Raw genomic sequence first — 23,610 nt, forward strand, 5'->3', positions numbered from 1 at the left:
TTATCAGGACTTTAAATCTTACCGCTGGGATTAGTATGACAGAGATGACTTGATATGTTGTCATGATGGCAGGAAGTAGCTTCTGATCAGCAACATCTTGGATTATTATTTAAATAATACCACATATGTCTTATGTTATGGTTTGATTGTGTTTGCGTGATATTCACTAATGAAACCTTTGCTTTCCCTTCCGACTAGCCTTGAATCCGCAACCGATACTTAACATCATGGTGATGGCTGACGAGTGAGGAGACCGCCTGTGTGTTCCTTTTGGTGTAAAACACACACACGCACACACACTTGCTCCATGGATTCCAACAATGATGACACTCTGGACATCATCATCACCAATGTGGTGGCAACGTTCAGAACCAGGTGTCACCTCAACCTGCGCACCATCGCCTTAGAGGGCATCAATGTCATCTACAAGCCCGAGGTGGGGGTAAGGATGTCTGTGCGGATTAGAAGAAAAGTACTTTGAAATATGTGTTGTTAATGAGCTTGTTTTTTTGTTATCCAGAAAGTCCTAATGAAACTTCGCAAGCCCAAGATAACTGCCTCCATCTGGTCGTCAGGGAAAATTATTTGCACAGGAGCAACAAGGTAGCCACACATTAATGTAGAACAGAAGGTTTGTGTCTATAAATGCAGTTAAATCCCAAGGGATGTATTGCTATGTACAATTTTTCGGTACAAAGTAGTGCCAACAAGTTCTGTTTTTTTTTTTATTTAGTGAGGAAGAGGCAAAGCTGGGCGCTCGCAGGCTGGCACGGTGTCTGCAGAAAATCGGCTTCAAGGTAATAAATAAATAATACATTTATTTATCTTCTATATAAAGTGGTACCAAGGTTTTCTTACACCCTACCCTAGTTATGATTAGTTTTTCACCAAAATGTTTTGCCTGGTTTTATTACACCATATGTGGTTAAACACTGCGCCTAACAACCAAGTGCATCTACTTGCTCATCATCAATGCAGAGATAGAGAGATTTTTTTTTTCCTGACCTTTTAGAGTAGATTATTGACACAAAGTAAGGTACCACTGAATAGTATGATATTCAGTATTATTCTAAGTTTCCTCAGTTGATAGCCTCAGTTAATTACTAGAAGAAACGCCACGCCTCAAATGTCTTCCGTTGCCACCTTGGTATCTATCCAGCCATCCATTGTCGACCGCTTGTCCCTTATTGGGTCACAGTGGTGCTGAACCTATCCCATCGATTAGTTTTATTGTTAATTACCTTCTTCTATGACTAATAGATAGATAGATAGATAGATAGTACTTTATTGATTACTTCAAGAGTGTTCCTTCAGGAAAATTAAAATTCCAGCAGCAGTGTACAGAGTTGAGATCAATTAAAAAAAAAAAAAAATGGCCTCCTACAAACCAGACAAAGGATCTATAAAGCTAAAGTTTGTTTCATTTCATTGATAAATATAATATAATATAAATATAGGGCTGGGCGATATTGCCTTTTATTAATACCGCAATATTTTAGGCCATATCGCGATATAAGATATATATTACGATATTTTGCCTTAGCCTTCAATGAACACTTGATGATTCTATGTGTCTACAGTAAAACATTCTTGTTCATACTGCACTAATATATGCTACTTTTAAACTTTCATGCAGAGAAGGAACACACAACTAAGTCAATTTACCAAAACTGTATTTATTTAAGTTATTAGCAGGTGACTTTTCAAATGATGCTACATATTAGCAGTAATGCTACTTTTGGTAGCAACGCTTTTGCCCCACACATGACAAATTAAGGTTGTCTATTCGACATATTCCCGCTTGAAGCCGAACCACCGCCAGACGATGGACCCCGTGCTGTTTTTCTTGGGAATTAGTTCTTTCTTCATTTGTTACGAGAGCCGCACCTTCTTTCTTTGCAACAACCCGCTAGCATCACAGCTAACGTTAGCCACGCTGCGACCTCTCCGCTGGGCAAGGGCGTATACGTATGACGTGACAGTATGTGACGTATGAATGCGCCTGCTTGTCCGTGAGGAGACACAGGAAAGAGGAGGAGAGTAATGCCCGCAGCTGCGTGAGAACGTCTACTCGAATATTACGATATAGTCATTTTCTATATCGCACAGAGACAACACCGCGATATATATCGTATATCGATATATCGCCCAGCCCTATATATACAGTAGGAATGGGCGGTAGAAAATGGATGGATGGATGGATGGATGGATGGATGGATATTACAATGAGAATGTTATATTGCTCAATTATTCTACCTTATTTCCATTATTGTGCAGAAATATTGGGAAATACATATTACAGCAACATAATGCCTTTATTTCTTTCACAAAAAAAGAGTAATATGTATTATTTTTACAGTAGGATATAGAGACCACACAAATCCACTATTCATAGGGCAGGATTATTTAAACTAAAACACATTGTAGAATTTTATACTCTATTAGTGATGTTCAAAGCTAAAAATAACATTCTTCTGATGGACTTACAAAAGTTATTTGTGTTCACGTCTGAAGATGAGAACCACAGAAGGCCGTATGATTTTAAACATCCAAGAGTGCGAACAAATTTGAAAAAAATGTGCTTGTCTGTTGTTGGAGTGAAAGCATGGAATTCTCTAAAGAAAGACTTAAACGGTTGCAAGAATATCTTTTAATTTAAAAAGAGTTACAAAAAGAGACAACTGGAATTATATCAAAGTGATTTTTGATTTTGATTGGACGTGTCATTGTGAAAATGCTTAAACGAAAATCAAAAAGTATGTTGGAAATCTGGTATTGGTGGAGGTAATAGTTTTAAAGTCATCTAAAATCATAGGTGTTAAAAAGGGGCAGATAAATATAAGAATAGTAATCTTCCATCTGCTCCTTTCTGATCATGGAAATGTATAAGAAACAAAACAATGAAAGTGTCAACTGTACATGGCTTGTACAGTTGTGTTCAAAATAATAGCAGTCCCACATCACTAGCAAGATAAATCACTGTTTTTGTCAAAATTTCAACTTCTACACTGCAAGTAAGTTTCTAGAAGACCAACAGACCCACCAGGCATTACGTGCATGGTGCTGATTCTGTGAAACAGAATCATTTACTGAAAAGGGCGTGTTAAAAAAAATAGCAGTGCGTAGTTCAATTAAAAAAAAGGTGTTAAAATAAGTCGCCATATTTAAGGATCACGGCAACTGACGCTGCATATGCAGGCTGTGCTTTTGTCCTTGAAAGAGTAAAATGGGTCGTTTAAGACACTGTTTAGAAGATTGTTCTTTGATTCAGAATTTCATACAATAGGAGAAAACGTATAAAAAAGTGCAGAAAAGGATAGGTTGTTCAGCTAAAATGATATCAAACGCTTTAAAATGTCAGCCAAAACCAAAAAGCGAGGAAGAAAAAGAAAAACGACTATTGGAATGAAGGGGAGAATAACCAAAATGGCAAAGGCTCAGCCAATGATCAGCTCCAGGAGGATAAAAGAATATCTAAGATGGCCTGTGAGTACTGTAACAATCAGACCATGTCTATGTGAAGCCAACCCACCAGCAAGAAGCCCCCGCAAAGTCGCATTGTTAAAAAAAAGACGTGCTGAAGCGGTTACGATTTGCCAAAGAACACATTGACTGGCCTGAAAAGGAATGGTGTAATATTTTGTGGACTGATGAGAGTAAGATTGTTCTTTTTGGGTCGTAGGGCCACAGACAGTTTGTCAGACGTCCTGCAAACACTGAATTCAAGCCCCAGTACACAGTGAATTGGTGGTGCAAGCATCATGATATGGGGATGTTTCTCGTACTATGGTTTTGGTCCTATACATCGCATACCAGGGATCACGGATCAGTTTGAGTATATCAGAATACTGGAAGAAGTCATGTTGCCGTATGCTGAAGAGGAAATGCCCTTGAAACGGGTGTTTCAACAAGACAATGACCCCAAACACACAGCAAGCGAGCAAAATCCTGGTTCCAGACAAACATTATTTAAGTAATAGAGTGGCCAGCACAATCCCCGAACCTTAATCCCATTGAAAACTTGTGGGCTGACATAAAAAATGCTGTTCATGAGGCAAAACCAAAAAATGCAGAGGAATTGTGGAACATAGTACAATTGTCCTGGGCTGCAATAGCTGTTTACCGGTGCCAGAAGTTGGGGATTGCTTGTGCCACAGATGTAAAGCGGTTCTCAAAAACCGTGGTTTTGAAAATAAATTGTAATTAATAATTCTAAGGGAAGTTGAATCTGCAAGCCTTTCTTTGTTTATACAGTACATTTAGATTTTGATAAGAAAGATGTCAATCAACACTGCTATTTTTTTGTTATATATTTCTTGACTTTCTTTAAAATATTGTCAAATTAAATTAGTTTTTTACAATTTGCTGGTTTCAAAATAGAATGTGCAGTCTCCCCAATGCATTTGTGTTCATGAAAATACAATTTATTTGAAGAATTTTGAGGTTTACTCATCTTTTTAAACAAACACACTGCTATTATTATGAACATAACTTCATATACTGTATATGCATTTTCATAAAGGAATAAAAACAAATGATGATGATGATAGAGAAAGCTGGCATTAGACAGAATAATGGAGCAAATATTTTAACATTGACCCAAACATAATTAATATAATGCTTTTGTAGAAATACATCCATGACTTCTAATAAACCTTGTGCCCTCTGTAGTTGAGTCAAGTGGGGAGGAGGGTGTGCTGGTAGTTGCTGAGGACTTGAATATCAACCTATGACACTACAGTACACAGTATGCATCTTCTTGTTTATGTTTTCAAAGATGTCCTATCATGTGTTCAGGTGAAATTCTCGGCCTTCAAGGTGGTGAATGTGCTGGCGGTCTGCTCCATGCCCTTTGCCATCCACCTGGTTGACTTCACCAAGAAGAACCGGCCCATTGCCAGGTGTGTGTGCGTGTTTGCCCATAATCACCCGATATGGATGTGATGGTATACAGGAAACAGATCATCATCATTTATGCACTTAAAATTGCTTTTTGAAACATACGCGAATGCCTTGCAAACACTAATTTCCGCCTTTTTATGGCTTTTAGCACATAATGATGGAATCACGCTGGTATGTAGCGCATGCGCATACGCTTTGTGTGTGCTAAGTTAACAATAGGGATTTAGTGAAGTTTAGCTATTAAAGTTAGCTATCATTGAATTTATGTTTGCTTCTTTTCATATATTAAATCAGAATCAGACATACTTTATTAATCCCCGAGGGGAAGTAAACATTTTCAGCACAATCCCATTCAAGCTCAGACAAACATTACAGGGAGACAGAACAGGATAGCTGAAGGGTCTGCCAGCTTCCGGCGCCCCTGACAAAAAAGGTGAGATACAGGTAAACAAGTGGGGGGGAATGGGAGAAAAAAATAAAAGATTAAAATGAAATACATCCATCCATTTTCTACCGCTTATTCCCTTAGAGGTCGCGGGGGGCGCTGGTGCCTATCTCAGCTACAATCGGGCGGAAGGTCCTGAGTAGTCCTGGGGATCTTTCTGTGTGGAGTTTGCACGTCCTCCCCGTGAATGCGTGGGTTCCCTCCGGGTACTCCGGCTTCCTCCCATTTCCAAAGACATGCACCTGGGGATAGGTTGATTGGCAGCACTAAATTGGCCCTAGTGTGTGATTGTGAGTGTGAATGTTGTCTGTCTATCTGTGTTGGCCCTGCGATGAGGTGGCGACTTGTCCAGGGTGTATGTACCCTGCGGAAAAATCGGTCTAACCCTGGCCCTGGAGAGGGGTCCAGACTGAGGCCAAGGGAAAAAAACTACTTATAGCCATAGTACACATCACTCTTACATGTGTGTAAGAAGGAAACATCAAAGAACACTAAGGACATGAAAGACATTAAAGTAGCGGAGCTTATGCAACCAGCCACTTCTACATACAGCTATGAGAGAGCCGACTCCACTCTCGACCAGTGTCCAGTCCGCATGGATGAGCGAGGATACGTCCAAGGAGACTGAGGTGTCCGATACCTGCTCATTCATCCAAGACACTGTGAAGCTTGTCCGTCCCGGCGCTCAGTGCCAGCTCCGTAGCCCTGTCTCTTCATCCACATCTCCAGTCTCTCCAAACTGACTCTGGTGTGGCAGAGACCCAGCAGCTGGTCTCCATGGCCAAAAGGCTCCCGGGAGGCAGATCCAGAAGTCTACAAAATGCACCGCAGAGGTCACAAAAGTGCTACCCCTTGTCACACAGTCCCAAAGGGTTCCCGGACCAAAAGGCAAAAAAATATAATAAAATATGAAATCAAGAGGGAAACACAAAAGGATGACACAAGAGCACAGATCTCCTGCCAACAGCCTTCTTGGAGAAAATATATATATCACATTTATTATACCCTATCATGATAGTTGTTTACAGGAAACAGATCATCATATATAAACTTAAAATTGCTTTTTGAAACATATACGCGAATGCCTAGCAAACACTTATTTCCGCCTTTTTATGGCTTTAGCACATAATGATGTAATTACGCTCGTATGTAGCGCATGCGCATACGCTTTGTGTGTGCTCAGTTAACGTTAGCGATTTATTGAAGTTTAGCTATTAAGGTTAGCTATCATTGAATTTATATTTGCTTCCTTTCATAATATTATATATATTATATCACATATACCCTTTCATAGCAGTTATGCTGCTATGATAGGATATAATATATATGATATAATATACATGGTATGATATAATATATGAAAATAATTAAATTGTAATTTGCTTCTTTTGGACGGCGTTTGCTTCTTTTCATAAATTATATCAGAATCAGACATACACTTAAACACTTAAATATATTTTGTTAAACTACTAATGATAGCATAAGCTAGCCAGGGTTGCTCTTGATATATTTTTTTGTTTTAAAAATTGTAACTCTGAGCAAGTTCCTTTTTAAAAGAGAACTGCACTTTTTGGGGGGCGTTTAGCCTATCATTCACAATCCTTAGGAGAGACAAGAACACAAGTATATATTCAAATTTTTAGAAATCGGATAGTTTCAGGTGGCTTGCAATGGCGTTAACGGGAGTAATCTACAAAACTCCAAATCAGTGAAGTTGGCTTGTGTAATTTGTAGATAAAAACAGAAAACAATGATTTGCAAATGCTTTTCAACTTATATTCAATTGAATAGACTGCAAATAGGGCTGGGCGATATGGCCTTTTTTTAATATCTCGATATTTTTAGGCCATCAGACTCGTCAGCGATCCTGTTCTCCCTGTAATGTTTGTCTGATCTTGAATGGGATTGTGCTGAAAATTTTAATTTTCCTGAGGGAACTCTCCTGAAGGAATAAATAAAGTACTATCTAATCTAATCTAATATCGCAATATATGATATATATTACAATATTTTGCCTTGCCGTTGAATGAACACTTGATGCATATAATCACAGCAGTATGATGATTTAATGTGTCTACATTAAAACATTCTTCTTCATACTGCAATCATACATGCATATATTTTAAACTTTCATGCAGAGAGGGAAATCACAACTAAGTCAATTGACCAAAAGTGTATTTATTAAAGTTATTAAGCAATGGCACAAACATTTATGTCATTTCCAAAACAAAGTGGAAGACTTTCAGAGACATTTTAAGGGTCAAATAAAAATGAGCTGCATAATAGGAAATCAAATAATATTCGTCCTTCACTATGTGGTAGGTTACTACGGACGTTATGAAATTCTCTTGATTCTCTAGCGAGTTACTTTTCAAATAATGATACATATTAGCAGTAATGCTACTTTTTATAGCAACGCTTTTGCCCCACACTTGACAAATTACGGATGTCTGTCCGACATATTCCCACTTGAAGCCGAACCACCGCCAGACGATGGACCCCCTGCTGTTTTTATTGGGAATTAAGTCTTCCTTCATTTTTTACCAGATCCGCACTTTCTTTCTCTCGTATTACCACTTGTACGGCTACGTTAGCATCACAGCTAACGTTACCCAGTCTGCTACCTCTCTGCTGAGCGAGGGCGTATACATTTGTGACGTATGACGTGACAGTATGTGACGTGTGTAAGTTCGTGCGCCTGCTTGTCTGTGAAAAGGAGAGACAGGAAAGAGTGAGAAGAGCCTGTAGTGTTATGCCCGCAGCTAAAAGCAACTGCGTGAGAACGTATACTCGAATATTACGATATAGTCATTCTCTATATCGCACATAGACAAACCCGCGATATATCGTGTATATTAATATTTATCGCCCAGCCCTAACTGCAAAGACAATATTTTTAATGTTCAAATTGAGAAGCATATTTTATTTTTGCAAATAATCATTAACATAGAATTTAATGGCAGCAACACATTGCAAAAATGTTGTCACAGGCAAATTTTTACCATTGCTTTACATGGCCTTTCCTTTTAACAACGCTCAGTAAATCTTTGGGAACTGATGAGATCAATTTTTGAAGCTTTTCAGGTGGAATTATTTCCCGTTCTCTCTTGATGTACAACTTAAGTTGTTCAAAAGTCCGGGGTCTGTGTTGTGGTATTTTACGCTTCTTTATGCGCCACACATTTTCAATGGGAGACAGGTCTAGACTACACACAGGCGAGTCCAGCTGTTATAACACTTGGCTTGGCATTGTCTTTCTGAAATAAGCAGGGGCGTCCATGATAACGTTGCTTGGATGGCAACATATGTTGCTCCAAAACCTGTATGTACCTTTCAGCATTAATGGTGCCTTCACAGATGTGTAAGTTACCCATGCCTTGGGCACTAATACACCCCCATACCATCAAAGATGCTGGCTTTTGAACTTTGCACCAAGAACAATCCGGATGGTTCTTTTCCTCTTTGTTTCGGAGGACACGATGTCCACAGTTTCCCAAAACAATTTGAAATGTGGACTCGTCAGACCTTAGAACATTGTTCCACTATACATCAGTCCATCTTGGATGCGCTTGGATCCAGAAAAGGCAGCAGCGTTTCTGAGTGTTCCTGAGCCCATCTGGTGATATTCTTTACACACTGACGTCGCTTTTTGATGCAGTACCCCCTTGAAGGTCCGTAATATCATCGCTTACGTGCAGTGATTTCTCGAGATTCTCTGAACCTTTTGATGATAATATGGACTGTAGATGGTGAAATCCCTAAATTCATTGCAATAATTTGTTGAGATTTTTTTCCTCTCTTAGCTGCCACCTTATTGTAGTAGAGGAGTTTGCGTGTCCCAATGATCCTGGGAGCTATGTTGTCCGGAGGCTTCCATGCCCCCTGCTAGGGTCTCCCAAGACAAACAGGTCCTAGGTTAGGGATCAGACAAAGAGCAGCTCGAAGACTTCTATGGAAATGCAAAACAGAGACTCCGATTTCCCTCGTCCGGATGCGGGTCACCGGGGGCCCTCGTGAGCCAGGCCCGGAGTTGCGGCACGATGGCCCCATGGGGCCTGGCAGGTCACAGCCCGAAGAAGAAACATGGGTCCCCCCTTCAATGGGCTCACCACTCATGGGAGGGGCCATAGGGGTCGGGTGCTTTGTGAGCTGGTCGGCAGCCGAAGGCAGGGCACTTGGCGTCCGATCCTCGGCTACATAAACTAGCTCCTGGGACGTGGAATGTCACCTCCGGCTGGATATAGTCGGACTCACTTCAACGCATAGCAAGGGCTCTGGAACCAGTTCTCTCGAGAGGAGCTGGGCTCTCTTCCACACTGGCGTTGCACCCAGTGAGAGACGACCGGCTGGGGTAGAAATTATTTTTCCTCCACGGTTCAAAGCTTGCATGTTGGAGTTCAACCCAGTGGACGAGAGTGACTGTTTTTTCCCACCAAACAGTAATTCAGAGTACCCACCCTTTTTTGATACACTCAAGGGAGTACTGGAAAGTGATCCCCTTGTCCTACTGAGGGACTTCAACCCTCATGTTGGCAACGACAGTGAAACCTGGAGAGGCGTGATTGGGAAGAATGGCCACCCGGATCTGAACCGAAGTGGTGTTTTTGTTATTGGACTTTTGTGCTCGTCAGATTGTCCATAACAAACACCATGTTCAAACATAAGGGTGTCCATATGTGCACTTGGCACCAAGACACCCTAGGCCACAGTTCCATCATCGACTTTGTAGTGGTGTCATCAGATTGTCTATAACAAACACCATGTTTAAACATAAGGGTGTCCATATGTGCACTTGGCACCAAGACACAGGCCACAGTTCCATCATCGACTTTGTAGTGGTGTCATCGGATTTGCGGCCTCATGTTTTGGACACTTGGGTAAAATGCCCAAACGCATTGTGAGGGTCTGCTGGGAACGTCTAGCAGAGTCTCCTGTCCGAGAGAGTTTCAATTCCCACCTCTGGAAGAACTTTGAACATGTCGAACGGGAGGTGCTGGACATTAAATCAAAGTGGACCGTGTTGCGCATCTCTATTGTTGAGGTGGCTGATTGAAGCAGTGTCCGCAAGGTAGTTGGTGCCTGTCGTGGTGGTAATCCTAGAACCCGTTGGTGGACACCGGCGGTGAGGGATGCCGTCAAGCTGAAGAAAGAGTCCTATCGGGTTCTTTTGGCTCATAGGAATCCGGAAGCAGCGGACAGGTACCGACAGTCCAAGCGGGGTGCGGCTTCAGAGGTTGCGGAGGCAAAAACTTGGACATGAGAGGAGTTCAGGGAAGCCATGGAAAACAACTTCCGGATGGCTTCGAAGCGATTCTGGACCACCATCCGCCGCCTCAGGAAGGGGATGCAGTGCTCTGTCAACACCATGTATGGTGCGGATGGTGTAATGCTGACCTTGTCTGCGGATGTTGTGGATCGGTGGAGGGAATACTTCGAAGACCTCCTTAATACCACCCAACGCGTCTTCCTATTAGGAAGCAGTGCCTGGGGAATCTGTGGTGGGCTCTCCTATTTCTGGGGAGGAGGCAACGCCGGATAGTCGAACCTCGGATTCAGGAGGAACAGTGTCGTTTTCGTCCTGGTCGTGGAACTGTGGACCAGCTCTATACTCGGCAGGGTTCTTGAGGGTGCATGAGAGTTTGCCCAACCAGTTTAATGTGCTTTGTGGATTTGGAAAAGGCATTCGACCGTGTTCCTTGGGGAAGTCCTGTGGAGAGTGCTCAGAGAGTATGGGGTATCGGATTGTCTGATTGTGGCAGTCCGCTCCATGTACGATCAGTGTCAGAGCTTGGTCCACATTGCCGGCAGTAAATTGGACACATTTCCAGTGAGGGTTGGACTCTTTAAAAATGCTTTGCATCTATCTGGTGACCTCTAGTGGCAGTAAGACTGCTGTACATCTAAGTTTTGTTTTTTGTGTCAGCCTGTGCAGCAATAAATATTTAGGCAACACAGGAGCCAAAGCAGTAAATTCCCATTGACAAAGATTTACTACTATCCACATGTTTGTTGTTCAACACCACATCTTACTGACATCTCTTTTTAGTATATTATACTAAAATAATACTCCATGCTTTATGAGAGGTTTGGTGGGTGTATAACTAAACTTACATGTTTGCTTGTGTCTTTTGATTTGGCTGATGACTTACTATAGTCATACACCTAACAAATTTTAGTGGGTGCCCTACCCTGGTGGCTAACAATAAGCTTAATTTCAACTCTGCAGCAGTACCTGTGTTCTGTAATATATTCATAGATTTCAAATATTAATGAACTTTGTGCTTGGAAAACCATTTAAATATACCATTATTGAATATGCATGTGTTATTTCTGTCAAGCTATGAGCCAGAGCTCCATCCTGCAGCCACCTACAGGATCAAACACATCAAAGCCACCATCCAGGTGTTCTCCACAGGCAGCCTCACAGTAACAGGTAACACACACACACACACACAAGCTGTTCAAAGATTCTGAACACCATTGCGCCAAAATAGAAAAGAATAGAACGCTATATAGTCATCAAACATGAGAATGACAAAATACATTCATACCAACCATATCAGGGGGTTGTGTAAGCCTGATCCCGAGAAGAATTTCAAAGCAAGATTTACTCCAGTCCAATACCTCTTGGCCCGCTTTCTTTTTTCAGGACCAAATGTGCAGAATGTGGCAACCGCTGTGGAGCAGGTGTACCCGCTCCTCTTTGAGTGCCAGAAGCCGCTCTGCAAATGAGGGAAGGTAGACCGTGGAGGACGCTCCAAAAAATTAGCGACATGGTGGACTATTTTTTTTATTTTTTTTTTATTGACAAACACAGGCAGGTTTCTCGAAACATTGTTCTGGACTTACTGGACATATACCACTCCAGGAAATTGATTTGGTTGGATGTGTTCTTGCTCCGCTCATTCTGCCAATCCCAGGATGCTTGCTTGCAGCCCATCCTTTTTTTTGTCTTCCTGACTTCATGTGATGTGGACTGGACGATGCACTACTAGGAAAAGAGGTGGAGTCTCACCAGGCATGGCAACTGTGTCCCTCAGTCAAGTCTGCCACCAAAGCTCATTTTCTTTGTCCCCAGATACTCTAACTAATTATTCATGTTAGCCCTTCAGCTATTTACTCAGTACTCTACATCAGATGAGAACACTAACCTGTTTGACAAGTTCATTTCTTGTACATTACTACACTGTAAATTGTAAATATTTCAATTGTTTTTTACTTCTAGGATTGGGAAGTATGTATAGAACAAGAATTGTTGCAAGTTGAGGTTTACCTTGTACAAGCTTGTATGAGATGTCTCGGTTCAAGTGGTGCTGAAAACAAAAAACATGAATACACATAATTACTGCTAAAGCAAGTACCTGAACACACTGAACTTTACCCATACCACATTGTAATGCTTTAACTTACAAACCTTGTTCAAGTGTTACATTTTAAATGGAAACCAAGCTCCGATGGTGAGTGACACTTGTCTGTGGGATGTTTTTCTGACCACTTCGAGACACTTGCTGACTATTTTGTATTTTGTATAAAAATAAAGACTAATAATAAGTCGGGCAGAGCCTATGTATGTGTTCATGTCAGGGATCCAAGAACATTTAGGAAATCAATTTTTAAAGTATTTTAATTGTCAAAATACCGACAAGTATTTTAGCAAATAAACAGCAGCAATCACAAAATCTCATTTATCAATGTTTTGTATGCATATGGCCACATTAGGTACACCTGCAATGTTTTTTACAAGATTTTTCGTACAAGTTTTTGTATACTGTCACGCTTATTGTACGGCCAAAAATTGAGCCTGACAAACAAGTCTGTTTGCCTGCTCATCATTGTGTGGAACAAAAGTACCTAAACAAAGAATACCATATGTTGATGACTCAGCATTTTTTATAACTGAGAATGAATGCAAAATAATCGTCTATGGGACTCCAAAAAGTTGAAAATGCCAGACCTTTGAAAAGACAGAAATATTCTTGCAATCAAGAAAGAACTTGTAACAAAGTACAAAAATGTACCACTGTGATGGCAACTTTTAAACTCGTGTTGACTGTCGTCATGCATCTTTTTCTTTATTACAAGTTTTTGCTTAGAGGGACTTTTACTGTTACTGTACACAGTGTCTTTGTTCATCTTTGCAATGCAGCGTATTCTTCAGAGTTGTTTTGAAGTGGATGTGTGTCACCAGATGTTTGGAATGTCTCTCTGGATGTTATACCTATGTCTTGAGGCTGTATTTTCTTGCAGAGATTGAACTCAAAATGCTTCCTGTAAATGCCAAAGAGAAGAACAATGAGAGCATGATACTAGAAAACAAATCCGCTGCGTCAAACTCACTTTTTGGCCAGTTCTTTTGATATCTCCTCCAGTGTACATCCTTTAGTCTCGGGCACACACAGGATGACAAACACCACCAGGACGAAGCTCATGGCGGCGTACAGAAACATAATGTTGGGAACACCGATTTTCTCTGGAAAAACACCCATCAAAAATGATTTTCACCCTAAGCTCAGCTTCTATCAACACTGCAGGCTTTCAGGTATGCTTTTATGGTTTAACTATGAGGACACACCTGTAATTGTGAGGAAAGTCATGGAGATAAGCAGGTTGGTGGCCCAGTTGACGGCCGACACCACCGACACGGCTCGGCCTCTGATGCCCATTGGGAAGATCTCGGTGAGGACTACATACGACACTGGAAGAAACAACGATTATTAGTCTGCAGTTACATTGATGATATAAGACTACTTGTTCGTAGATAACAACTGCACTTTGTCCCTCCTAGCGCACTACAACTTTATCTGGCTAATATGTGCTGCTTACTTGGCCACTTTATCTGGCTAATATGTGCTGCTTACTTGGCCCAAGGCCGATGGAGAAGGCCGCTACAAACACCAACAAGCTGATGAGCGACGCCCACTTGAGTGAGGAAGACTTGTCCTCCATCGGCCCACCTCCCATCATTCCTGCATCATCTGTCTCTCGGCTGTCCCATTGAAGCGGGGGTATGGAGGGATACACTCCACCGTTCTCAGTTCTGTTGGGATCCCACGCCATGATGGAGTGGTTGGTCGTCACGTTGCTCACACATAGGCTGGACAAGTGTGTGTGACTCTGCAGCGTCAAGCCGCCCAGTGTGGCGAGTGACATCCCCATGGCGACGGCGCCCACGCACAAGAAGCTCTTGGGTCCCACCCGGTCCACCAGCAGCACGGCCGGGATAGTGGCCACCACCTTGACCACACCAAAGCCAGTGGATGCCAAAGTGGCAGCGGCGTCGCTGTGGAAGCCAACGCTACGCAGCAGTGGCGAGGCGTAGGACAGGATGTTGGGCTGGCCGGTGACCTGCTGGAGGAAGACCAGCGTTGCCCCCGTAAGCAGCCGGGATCGCAGGTTGGACTTGGAGCTGAAGAGTTCCATGAAGCTGTGCTCCGACTCCTCCTTAAGTCCTGCCTGGATGTCTTTCAGTTCTTCATCCACCTGCTCCTTCATTCCGCCTCTCATGCGAGCCAGAACCGTCCTGGCCTGCTCCGTCTGCCCCCGCCCTACTAGGAACCTCGGACTGGGCGGCAAGAACACCAGAGTGCTGATTTGGAGCAGCGCTGGAGGGATCACAAGTCCAAATGTGTACATCCAGCCATTGGTGAGCATGGCAAATGCGTAGCTACAGCTGAAGCCGAGCATGACGCCCACTACCAGCATGAGCTCGTACAGGGTCACCAGCAGGCCCCGCCTCTCCCGCGGCGAGATCTCTGCGATGTATAGGCAGGCCCCCGTTCCCGACAGCGCCGTGCCCATGCCCACAATGACACGCCCTAGCACCAGTGCCACCAGCGAGGTGACGGCCATGAGCAGTATGGTACCGCCGACCACCAAGACAGCGCTCAGGATAAGAGAGGCGCGGCGGCCGTAGCGGTCCAGGATGGGGCCTCCTGCCAGGCACATCAGCAGAGCGCCCAGCAACTGGGAGCTGACCAGCAGCTCTTGTTCCCGACACGACAGCAACAGGACGCCACGCAGCTGCAGCAGAACCCCTGACGTCAGGCCCATCTCGTAGCCGAGCATCAGGCCGGACAGGGAGGCCGCCACCGCCGCCACCACCACCAGCCAGCTGCAACCTGCGAGGGATACACACTGTAAGTAGCAGCCATGTCCTCGCCCCCAAGCTGTACCATCTAGCTGTAGAACAGGACATCCTGATCGACTACACTCTGTGTTCATGTGGTCTTAAAAGTGCTGACTTAGAGGAATTTAAGGACAGAGGTCCACAATTTTATTAGGCGTTAAGTAATGACGAACCTCTTTGAAAACTCACTTGCATTTGTATAATTGATATTATCCTTAATTAACTCTGTTGGGCCTAATGGGGATTCAAATTCAAACCAGTTTGACCGGGATCATTTGCACCATATAGACAAAATACATTGCAGGATCCTATTTAGGACTTTTACTCAACCTCCCAAACATTTAACCTTTGTGTCCTGTGTACTGTAGATAACATGCTAGTCACAATCCATTTACTTGTTGTTTACTCCTGTTGATTAATCAGGACTGACACTATCAGAGAGATGTCTTCATTACTGTGTCGCTAGTTTGCATCACAATGTAATGATTAATACAGTGGGGCAAAAAAGTATTTAGTCAGCCACCGATTGTGCAAGTTCTCCCACTTAAAATGATGACAGAGGTCTGTAATTTTCATCTTAGGTACACTTCAACTGTGAGAGACAGAATGTGGGGAAAAAATCCAGGAATTCACATTGTAGGAATTTTAAAGAATTTATTTGTAAACGATGGTGGAAAATAAGTATCTGGTCAAAGCTCTCACTGATGGAAGCAAGTTTCGTCTCAAAATCTCACGCTACATGGCCCCATTCATTCTTTCCTTAACACGGATCAATCGTCCTGTCCCCTTAGCAAAAAAACAGCCCCAAAGCATGATCTTTCCACCCCCATGCTTCACAGTAGGTGTGGTGTTCTTGGGATGCAACTCAGTATTCTTCTTCTTCCTCCAAACACGACGAGTTGAGTTTATACCAAAAAGTTCTATTTTGGTTTCATCTGACCACATGACATTCTCCCAATCCTCTGCTGTATCATCCATGTATCCATTTTGGTATAAACTCAACTCGTCGTGTTTGGAGGAAGAAGAATACTGAGTTGCATCCCAAGAACACCATACCTACTGTGAAGCATGGGGGTGGAAACATCATGCTTTGGGGCTGTTTTTCTGCTAAGGGGACAAGACGATTGTTCCGTGTTAAGGAAAGAATGAATGGGGCCATGTATCGTGAGATTTTGAGCCAAAACCTCCTTCCATCAGAGCTTTGAATGGTTGACCAAATACTTATTTTCCACCATAATTTACAAATACATTCTTTAAAATTCCTACAATGTGAATTCCTGGATTTTTTTTCCACAGTTGAAGTGTACCTATGAAGAAAATTACAGACCTCTGTCATCATTTTAAGTGGGAGAACTTGCACAATCGGTGGCTGACTAAATACTTTTTGGCCCCACTGTATATCAAATAACAATGTAAAGTAATTATGTTGAAAATAATCAGTTTTTAACCTTTTTCCTATATTACTTGCAAGGCAGTAAACTACAACCCACTAATAAACATTAAATCAATACCTTTCTGACCATGTCAATCCAAACTGAGACTTTGCTGACAGACTAAATAGCTCAAAGGTGAGCAATTTCAAAACTACTATTAAAGCCAGCTGTAAATACAAGTGCTGTCATTGTGGAATTTCAGCTATAATTTAAAGAGGACAAAAACGCATACAGTTTTAAGACTGCAGAAAGATTTGCTGAGTCAGCATTGATGTCTACAGTGTTTCGCTAGCATACTTAACTTTTCGAATGCCCCACTTTTTGTTTGATACAGTTTTCAATGAAAGAATTTGCCAAAAGTCGCCACAGTTTATTGGGTATATAATGTGACATTTTTATATCAGGGTTATCTTGACCAAGATTATCATTATTATCACTTGTTGAATGTGCTCAAAAAGTACTTATTCGATGCTCATACACCAAATGTTTTAAAAAAAATCATTTTTTGGGGTCTGTGTGTCCCGAGTGTCTTGCCCAGATGTGGGTTAGGGGTGTCATTGTGGTTTGTCCAGCCCTTCAAAGCATTAAGAGCTATATACATTGTTAGTTTTAAATAGACTTATTGTGGCTTGTACTAAGTTTCATGTGCTCAGTTGAATAATATCTCAGTGGCTCAGACAAGTTTAGATTGGGGCATGTAGTTTGTAACGGATTAAGATGAAAATGTCTCATATTAGGGACGGCGTGGGTCCCTGGTTCAATCCCCACGTAGTACCAACCTCGTCACGTCCGTTTTGTCCTGAGCAAGACACTTCACCCTTGCTCCTGATGGGTGCTGATTAGCGCCTTGCATGGTAGCTCCCTCCATCGGTGTGTAAATGTGTGTGTGAATGTGGAAGTAGTGTCAAAGCGCTTTGAGTACCTTGAAAGTAGAAAAGCGTTATACGAGTACAACCCATTTATCATTTATATTAAGTTAGCAAGTAGTGACATCTGCTAGCGAGCAATCAGCACGCTTCTCCAGGAAATGAGCAGTATCCCGTGCTGTAAGTTCATCAAAGTCCGGTAATCGTGGCTTTGTAATATTTGAAAAGGTGACAGTTGGGAATTTTAGTGCAGTTTACCCTTATTACTGTTAATCCTTACTTCCCTGTATGTGTCTCAGTTATTGTATTGGAAAACAATGCACATAACAAATTAATCTGTTTGCCAACATATTCTGCAGGATTAAGTACTCAAAGAATCTCATGTGTTGGTGATTTAGTCCGTTGTTTTTGTTGGGTTTTTGTTACATACGACTGCAAAATAATCCACTATGTTGCCAAAGAAATTTGCGAGCACCAGCACTTTGATAAAAATGCAAGAAAGAACTTGTAGCAAAATAGAAAAGTACCCCTCTCCTCTCCTCCACTCACCGTCTTGGCTAACAAAGATCTTCATTAAAGGGGAACTGCACTTTTTTTGGAGTTTGCCTATCATTCACAATCATTTCTAAAGAAATGACAACGGATGGATTTCTTAAAATGCATTCTAAATATTAAATAAATGTAACCTTATTGCTTTTTTTATCCTGCACTACCATGAGCTTATGTAACGAAATTTCGTTCTTATCTGTGCTGTAAAGTTCAAATTTGAATGACAATAAAAAGGAAGTCTAAGTCTAGTCTAGTCTAAAAGTCTGCTTACTGCAGAGCAAATGAGAGCTGCACTATTTCCCCCATAAAATCCAATAAATAACCATTCCAAAAGCGCCAACAATACTCCATTTACTGTACATTTTGTGACTTGAACATTACCCAGGTATTCCTGATATTGTTATTATAAGCCCTAAGGCAGACAAACTATTTATAACAACGCCATGATCACTCCCAGGTGTACCTATGTTGACATCAATGAGTGGTCTGCTGCTTCCTCGCTTCTTTGCTGCCTGTAATTTTATTGTAGCTCATAAATTATGCATCTCACCTGGACATGAGACGTCTGAGTAGATAAGCTAACAAGTTGGGACACTTTAAAAGCCATTTAGAATATGAAACTGACGAGAAAGTCACAAAAATTGCCACACACACACACACACACGCACACACACACACACTGTCTCTTCAAGGAAAATGAATCATTCTTCACCTAAATGGGAATATATGAACATCCTAGCAGTCGGCATCCTAATGACAGCAGACATTGTACAGTTAGTGATGTTTTATTATGTTTGTTGACGCTCATAAATAACTGATGTAGTTACAAAAAAAAGCAAACATGATGCGTTTTTTTAATTAATCCGCTGTGTATGCTTAAAATTAGCAAAATGCGTAAATATTAAATGTTCTTATAAATGTGCCAGTTACTACATAACATATATACTTACATCATGTATATAACACCTTAATGGAGGTGATTGGATTTTTTTCAGGGGCTCTTTGAGCAGAATTTAACGGGTACCATAGTTTCCATTGTAAGGAGACTTTTGATCGCATTTATTTAATATTTAAAATACTTTTTTTTTTTTAATCCATCAGTCTATCGTATTGATTGTGAACCATAGGCAAAATTCCCAAAAAAGGTCAAGGTAAATGATGTTAAATGCTAATCAATTATATGTATTTCACTTTGTTTATTATTGACTCATCAATCTTTAGAAAGTGTGTTGTGCTAAACGTTTTTGGTATCTGGAATTGGCTCCACATTATATCTAATGCGAAAATTTAGTTTTCACGTACATTTGTTCAGACCTTTTGGAACACACTACTAATGAAAACCGAGGAACCACGATGATTAATTAGCACTGTACTTAGTGTTATAAAATCTTTTAAATTTTGCCATAATCGAGAGTTTGTGATAGTTCTGAATGTACCTGGACCTCGGGGTGCCCTCTGTCCCTGGGCGTCATCCCAGTAGGGGTCGCCTGGGGAGTCCGAGGACATCTTCTTGGTCTCGCTGGAGTCCATCTCGGACCACCTGGCAGCAGGCACATAGGATACAACACTTCAACTTTCTTGTACTGTCATTTAGTGATAAATGCGCCTTTTCAAACATTTAAAAAAAAAAAAGCCATTTGCTTTTTCGTAACTCTGATTCCATAAAACCCACAGAGGTCAAGTCTCTGTATGTAAGTGTAAGGATGTTGTTGTTTTTTATACATATTTGTTTTTGCTGCAATAATCACGTTAGAATTAGAATAGAACTGACATTTTGTGGAAAGTACGCCTCTGAATTCCATCAAAACTTGTAGACGTTTACCTTGTTTGGCTTTTAAGCAACATTTTTGTTCCATTCTTGCATCACTGGAAAAAAGTACCGTAGTTTTTAGGGGTGTATGCAGACTTTCCAAATATGTACCTGTACACAACATTTTCCTCTAAGACAGGGGTGAGAGAGCCATGAAAGCCAAATATCTTAAAATGTAGTTCCGTGAGAGCAGTACAATATTTTATAACACTGAATACACCTAAATGTGTGCATTTTTAAGTAAGACCAACATTTTTAGAGTATAATAAGTCTCTTATTATTTTTAATAACATTGTTATACTGAAGTTAACCACTTACAAACAAAATACTTCTAATGAACAGGTGCAGAAGAAAACGGATTGATGGATTAAGATGCATGAGAATGTTTTATATTATGAATGTTATTTTTAACACTGATTACCAGCGGAATTATTCATTACTTATCGTGTTAAGCAATGTCAGCTAAGATTTATCTGAGAGCCAGATGCAGTCATCAAAAGAGCCACATCTGGCTCTAGAGCCATAGGTTCCCTACCCCTGTTCTAGGAAAAATATTTTTAGACAAAAAAATCTAATTTTAGCACTTAAGAGCAAAACCCTTACAGTGCACTAAAAGAGACAGTAAGTGTGCCACTTATGATGTGGGCTATATGAATAAACATTGAAGTGTGCTCTTCTAGTATAACAGGATGTAAGCAAGAAGCTACTGGTAGTGTAAAACAGTGCTTCTCAACCTTTTTTCAGTGATGTACCCCCTGTGAACATTTGTTTTAATTCAAGTACCCCCTAATTAGAGAGAAGCATTTTTGGTTGAAAAAAAGAGATAAAAAAGTAAAATGCAGCACTATGTCATCAGTTTCTGATTTATTAAATTGTATAACAGTGCAAAATATTACTCATTTGTAGTGGTCTTTCTGGAACTATTTAGAAAAAATATGTAAAAATAACTAACAGTTGTTGAAAGATAAACAAGTGATTCAATTATAAATAAAGATTTCTACACATAGAAGTAATTATCAACTTAAAGTGCCCTCTTTGGGGATTGTAATAGAGATCCATCTGGATTCATTAACTTACCATATTTCCTTGAATTGCCGCAGGGCATATAGTATTTGCCTGCCTTGAATTACTGCCGGGTCAAACTCGTGACGTCATGAGTGACACTTCTCCTGTCATCATTTTCAAAATGGATGAGGCTGATTTCAATAACAGTCATTTGAAATCGCATAAAGGGAAGAAGATTAAGAGCTATTCAGTAGGATTTAAGGTCCAAGCTTACATCACACTCAAATTTTTACTGCATACCTTTGGTAAGTGCCGGAGTGAGAAGAGGTTTTAAAATAATTAGCGCATGCTTACTTTTACCGCATACCTTTGGTAAGCGCAGGAGTGAGAAGAGGTTTTAAATCAATTAGCGCCCCGGCGGCAATTCAAGGAAATACTGTAAATCTAAACATTTCTTCACCAAAAAAGAAATCTTTAACATCAATATTTATGGAACATGTCCACAAAAAAATCTAGCTGTCAACACTGAATATCGCATTGTTGCATTTCTTTTCACAGTTTATGAACTTACATTCATATTTTCTTGAAGTATTATTCAATAAATATATTTATAAAGGCTTTTTGAATTGTTGCTATTTTTAGAATTTTTTTTTTTTTTTAAATCTAACGTACCCCTTGGCATACCTTCAAGTACCCCCAGGGATACGCGTGCCCCCATTTAAGAACCACTGGTGTAAAAGACTAATCATTACAACTATGTAGCAACTATTAGCCGGGGCTCTCAGCTGGGAACAACAACTATATGTTGCGAAGCAAACCTTTCTTTGACAAAGTAATATTACACAACATTGCTGTTCGGACATGTTTTACCTTCCAAGTGTAAACAACAACAAAAGAGCAGTGACGTCCGTCCCCTACCTGCTTTGCACCTTTTGTTTAAAGTCAACTTTGGCGCTCCATAAGTTGCTTTATGGGTGTATAATCAAAATGAACCACAAGGATTCTTCCTCCTAAGACTCTGTTCTACTCCCCCAACTTTTCCTCCTCTTAAGAGCCTTTTAACCCCAACTGAACTGTTCCTCTTTGGCGACTCACCACGCACCGACTGCTTGTTTTGGTCACGTTTACCTCCTAAATTCCGCCCACTTCCACCAATAGGAAGCGTCGGTTCGCCTTAGCACCGCCTTCCGCGAGCTCCTATTGGTCCAAATTCCCTGACCCGCTTTGGCTGCTTTTTTCCCAACGTTGCCTGTTCTTATCAAATGTATGACATTTATGAATGAACTGCAATTTATTTTATTTTTCATTTGTACATTTTTAACATCCTTCTGATATTGTCCAATATACAATTCCAAGAGTTACAGTTTTGTGATCAAAATTATTCAACCCCCACACAATGTTGGTGTTTTAGCAAGTTGGACATTTATTCCGTATTTTGTTTATAGTCATATCAAATAAAGATGTGTCAAATAGACAAATGCAACTTAAATTACAACATTATATTTTGTAACATACCAAACAGTGTCATTTCTCTTAATATCTTATTGACAAAATTATTCAACCCCTTGAAGATCATAACTCTTAAGAACAGAATTTGAATAAGGTCTTTTCAAGCAGGTGTTGAAAACACCTGTAGATGTGATTAGAACCATAACAAACAACAATTTAACTGATTGAAAAAGACTGTGACGCTCAGCTTCTTGTAGATGGTCAATAGTGTATTTGCAACATGGTGAAGTCCAGGGAGTGGTCAAAGAAGTCAAGAGAGGAGGTAATTTCTCTTCATAAGAAAGGATATGGATATAAGAAAATAGCAAAGACATTACACATTCCAAGAGACACAGTTGGGAGCATAATTCGCAAGTTTAAAGCTAAAGGCACAGTGGAAACACTACCTGGGCGTGGTAGAAAGAGGATGCTGTGTACAACTGCTGTCCGGTATTTGAAGCGTACAGTGGTGAAAAACCCCCGGGTAACAGCAGAGGAACTACAACAGGACATTGCAGAGGGGGGAACGCAGGTTTCGTCCCAGACAATAAGGCACGCACTACGAGATGAAGGCCTCCATGCCAGAACTCCCAGACGCACCCCACTTCTAACTACCAGGCACAAGAAAAATAGACTCCAGTATGCCAAAAATCATCTGGACAAACCCCAAAGGTTTTGGGAAACTGTTCTATGGAGTGATGAGACAAAACTGGAACTCTTTGGGCCTATGAATCAACGTTATGTCTGGAGGAGAAAAAATGAAACTTACAAAGAGAAGAACACCTAGTTAAGCATGGTGGGGGGTCAATCATGCTCTGGGGCTGTTTCTCTGCCTCAGGTACCGGGAATCTCCAGCGCGTTCAAGGCATTATGAATTCTATTTCCTACCAGGATATATTAGCTGCAAATGTCATGAAGTCAGTGACGAAGCTGAGCCTTGGGAGACGTTGGACCTTCGAACAGGACAACGATCCCAAGCATACCTC

At 41.0% G+C, this 23,610-nt stretch overlaps 2 protein-coding genes across 7 annotated transcripts in view; one reads left to right on the plus strand and one right to left on the minus strand.

Annotated features, from left to right (window-relative positions):
• The window catches only part of tbpl1 (TBP-like 1), a 91,335-nt gene extending 78,432 nt beyond the window's left edge, over nucleotides 1–12,903 (plus strand). For 3 of the 4 annotated variants that reach the window (XM_061900665.1, XM_061900664.1, XM_061900666.1), the window contains 6 exons: nucleotides 199–442; nucleotides 521–603; nucleotides 734–797; nucleotides 4,798–4,901; nucleotides 11,686–11,780; nucleotides 11,997–12,903. In XM_061900665.1, the coding sequence (XP_061756649.1) occupies nucleotides 308–442; nucleotides 521–603; nucleotides 734–797; nucleotides 4,798–4,901; nucleotides 11,686–11,780; nucleotides 11,997–12,079 (564 nt within the window). In that variant the 5' untranslated portion in view covers nucleotides 199–307 and the 3' untranslated portion in view covers nucleotides 12,080–12,903. The remainder of the gene's footprint in view (nucleotides 1–198; nucleotides 443–520; nucleotides 604–733; nucleotides 798–4,797; nucleotides 4,902–11,685; nucleotides 11,781–11,996) is intronic. The other variant, XM_061900667.1, reaches the window with a different exon arrangement.
• On the minus strand, nucleotides 12,130–22,250 carry slc2a12 (solute carrier family 2 member 12). Of its 3 annotated transcripts, XM_061900660.1 has the most exons (8): nucleotides 22,055–22,250; nucleotides 19,758–19,861; nucleotides 14,206–15,465; nucleotides 13,920–14,042; nucleotides 13,685–13,817; nucleotides 13,566–13,615; nucleotides 12,621–12,660; nucleotides 12,130–12,338 (listed from the first exon to the last, which is right to left on the minus strand). In XM_061900660.1, exons 2-8 carry the CDS (start codon nucleotides 19,849–19,851, stop codon nucleotides 12,149–12,151), a joined length of 1,890 nt encoding a protein of 629 aa, XP_061756644.1. In that variant the 5' UTR covers nucleotides 19,852–19,861; nucleotides 22,055–22,250; the 3' UTR covers nucleotides 12,130–12,148. The 3 variants fall into 3 exon arrangements, with proteins under 3 accessions (XP_061756644.1, XP_061756647.1, XP_061756645.1); XM_061900663.1 differs by having other exon boundaries at nucleotides 12,161–12,660; XM_061900661.1 differs by lacking the exons at nucleotides 12,130–12,338; nucleotides 12,621–12,660 and having other exon boundaries at nucleotides 12,954–13,615.
• Between the last annotated feature and the right edge of the window lie 1,360 nt (nucleotides 22,251–23,610).

The sequence above is a fragment of the Nerophis ophidion genome, linkage group LG05, assembly GCF_033978795.1.
Source record: "Nerophis ophidion isolate RoL-2023_Sa linkage group LG05, RoL_Noph_v1.0, whole genome shotgun sequence".
In the NCBI taxonomy this organism is placed as follows: Eukaryota; Metazoa; Chordata; class Actinopteri; order Syngnathiformes; family Syngnathidae; genus Nerophis; species Nerophis ophidion.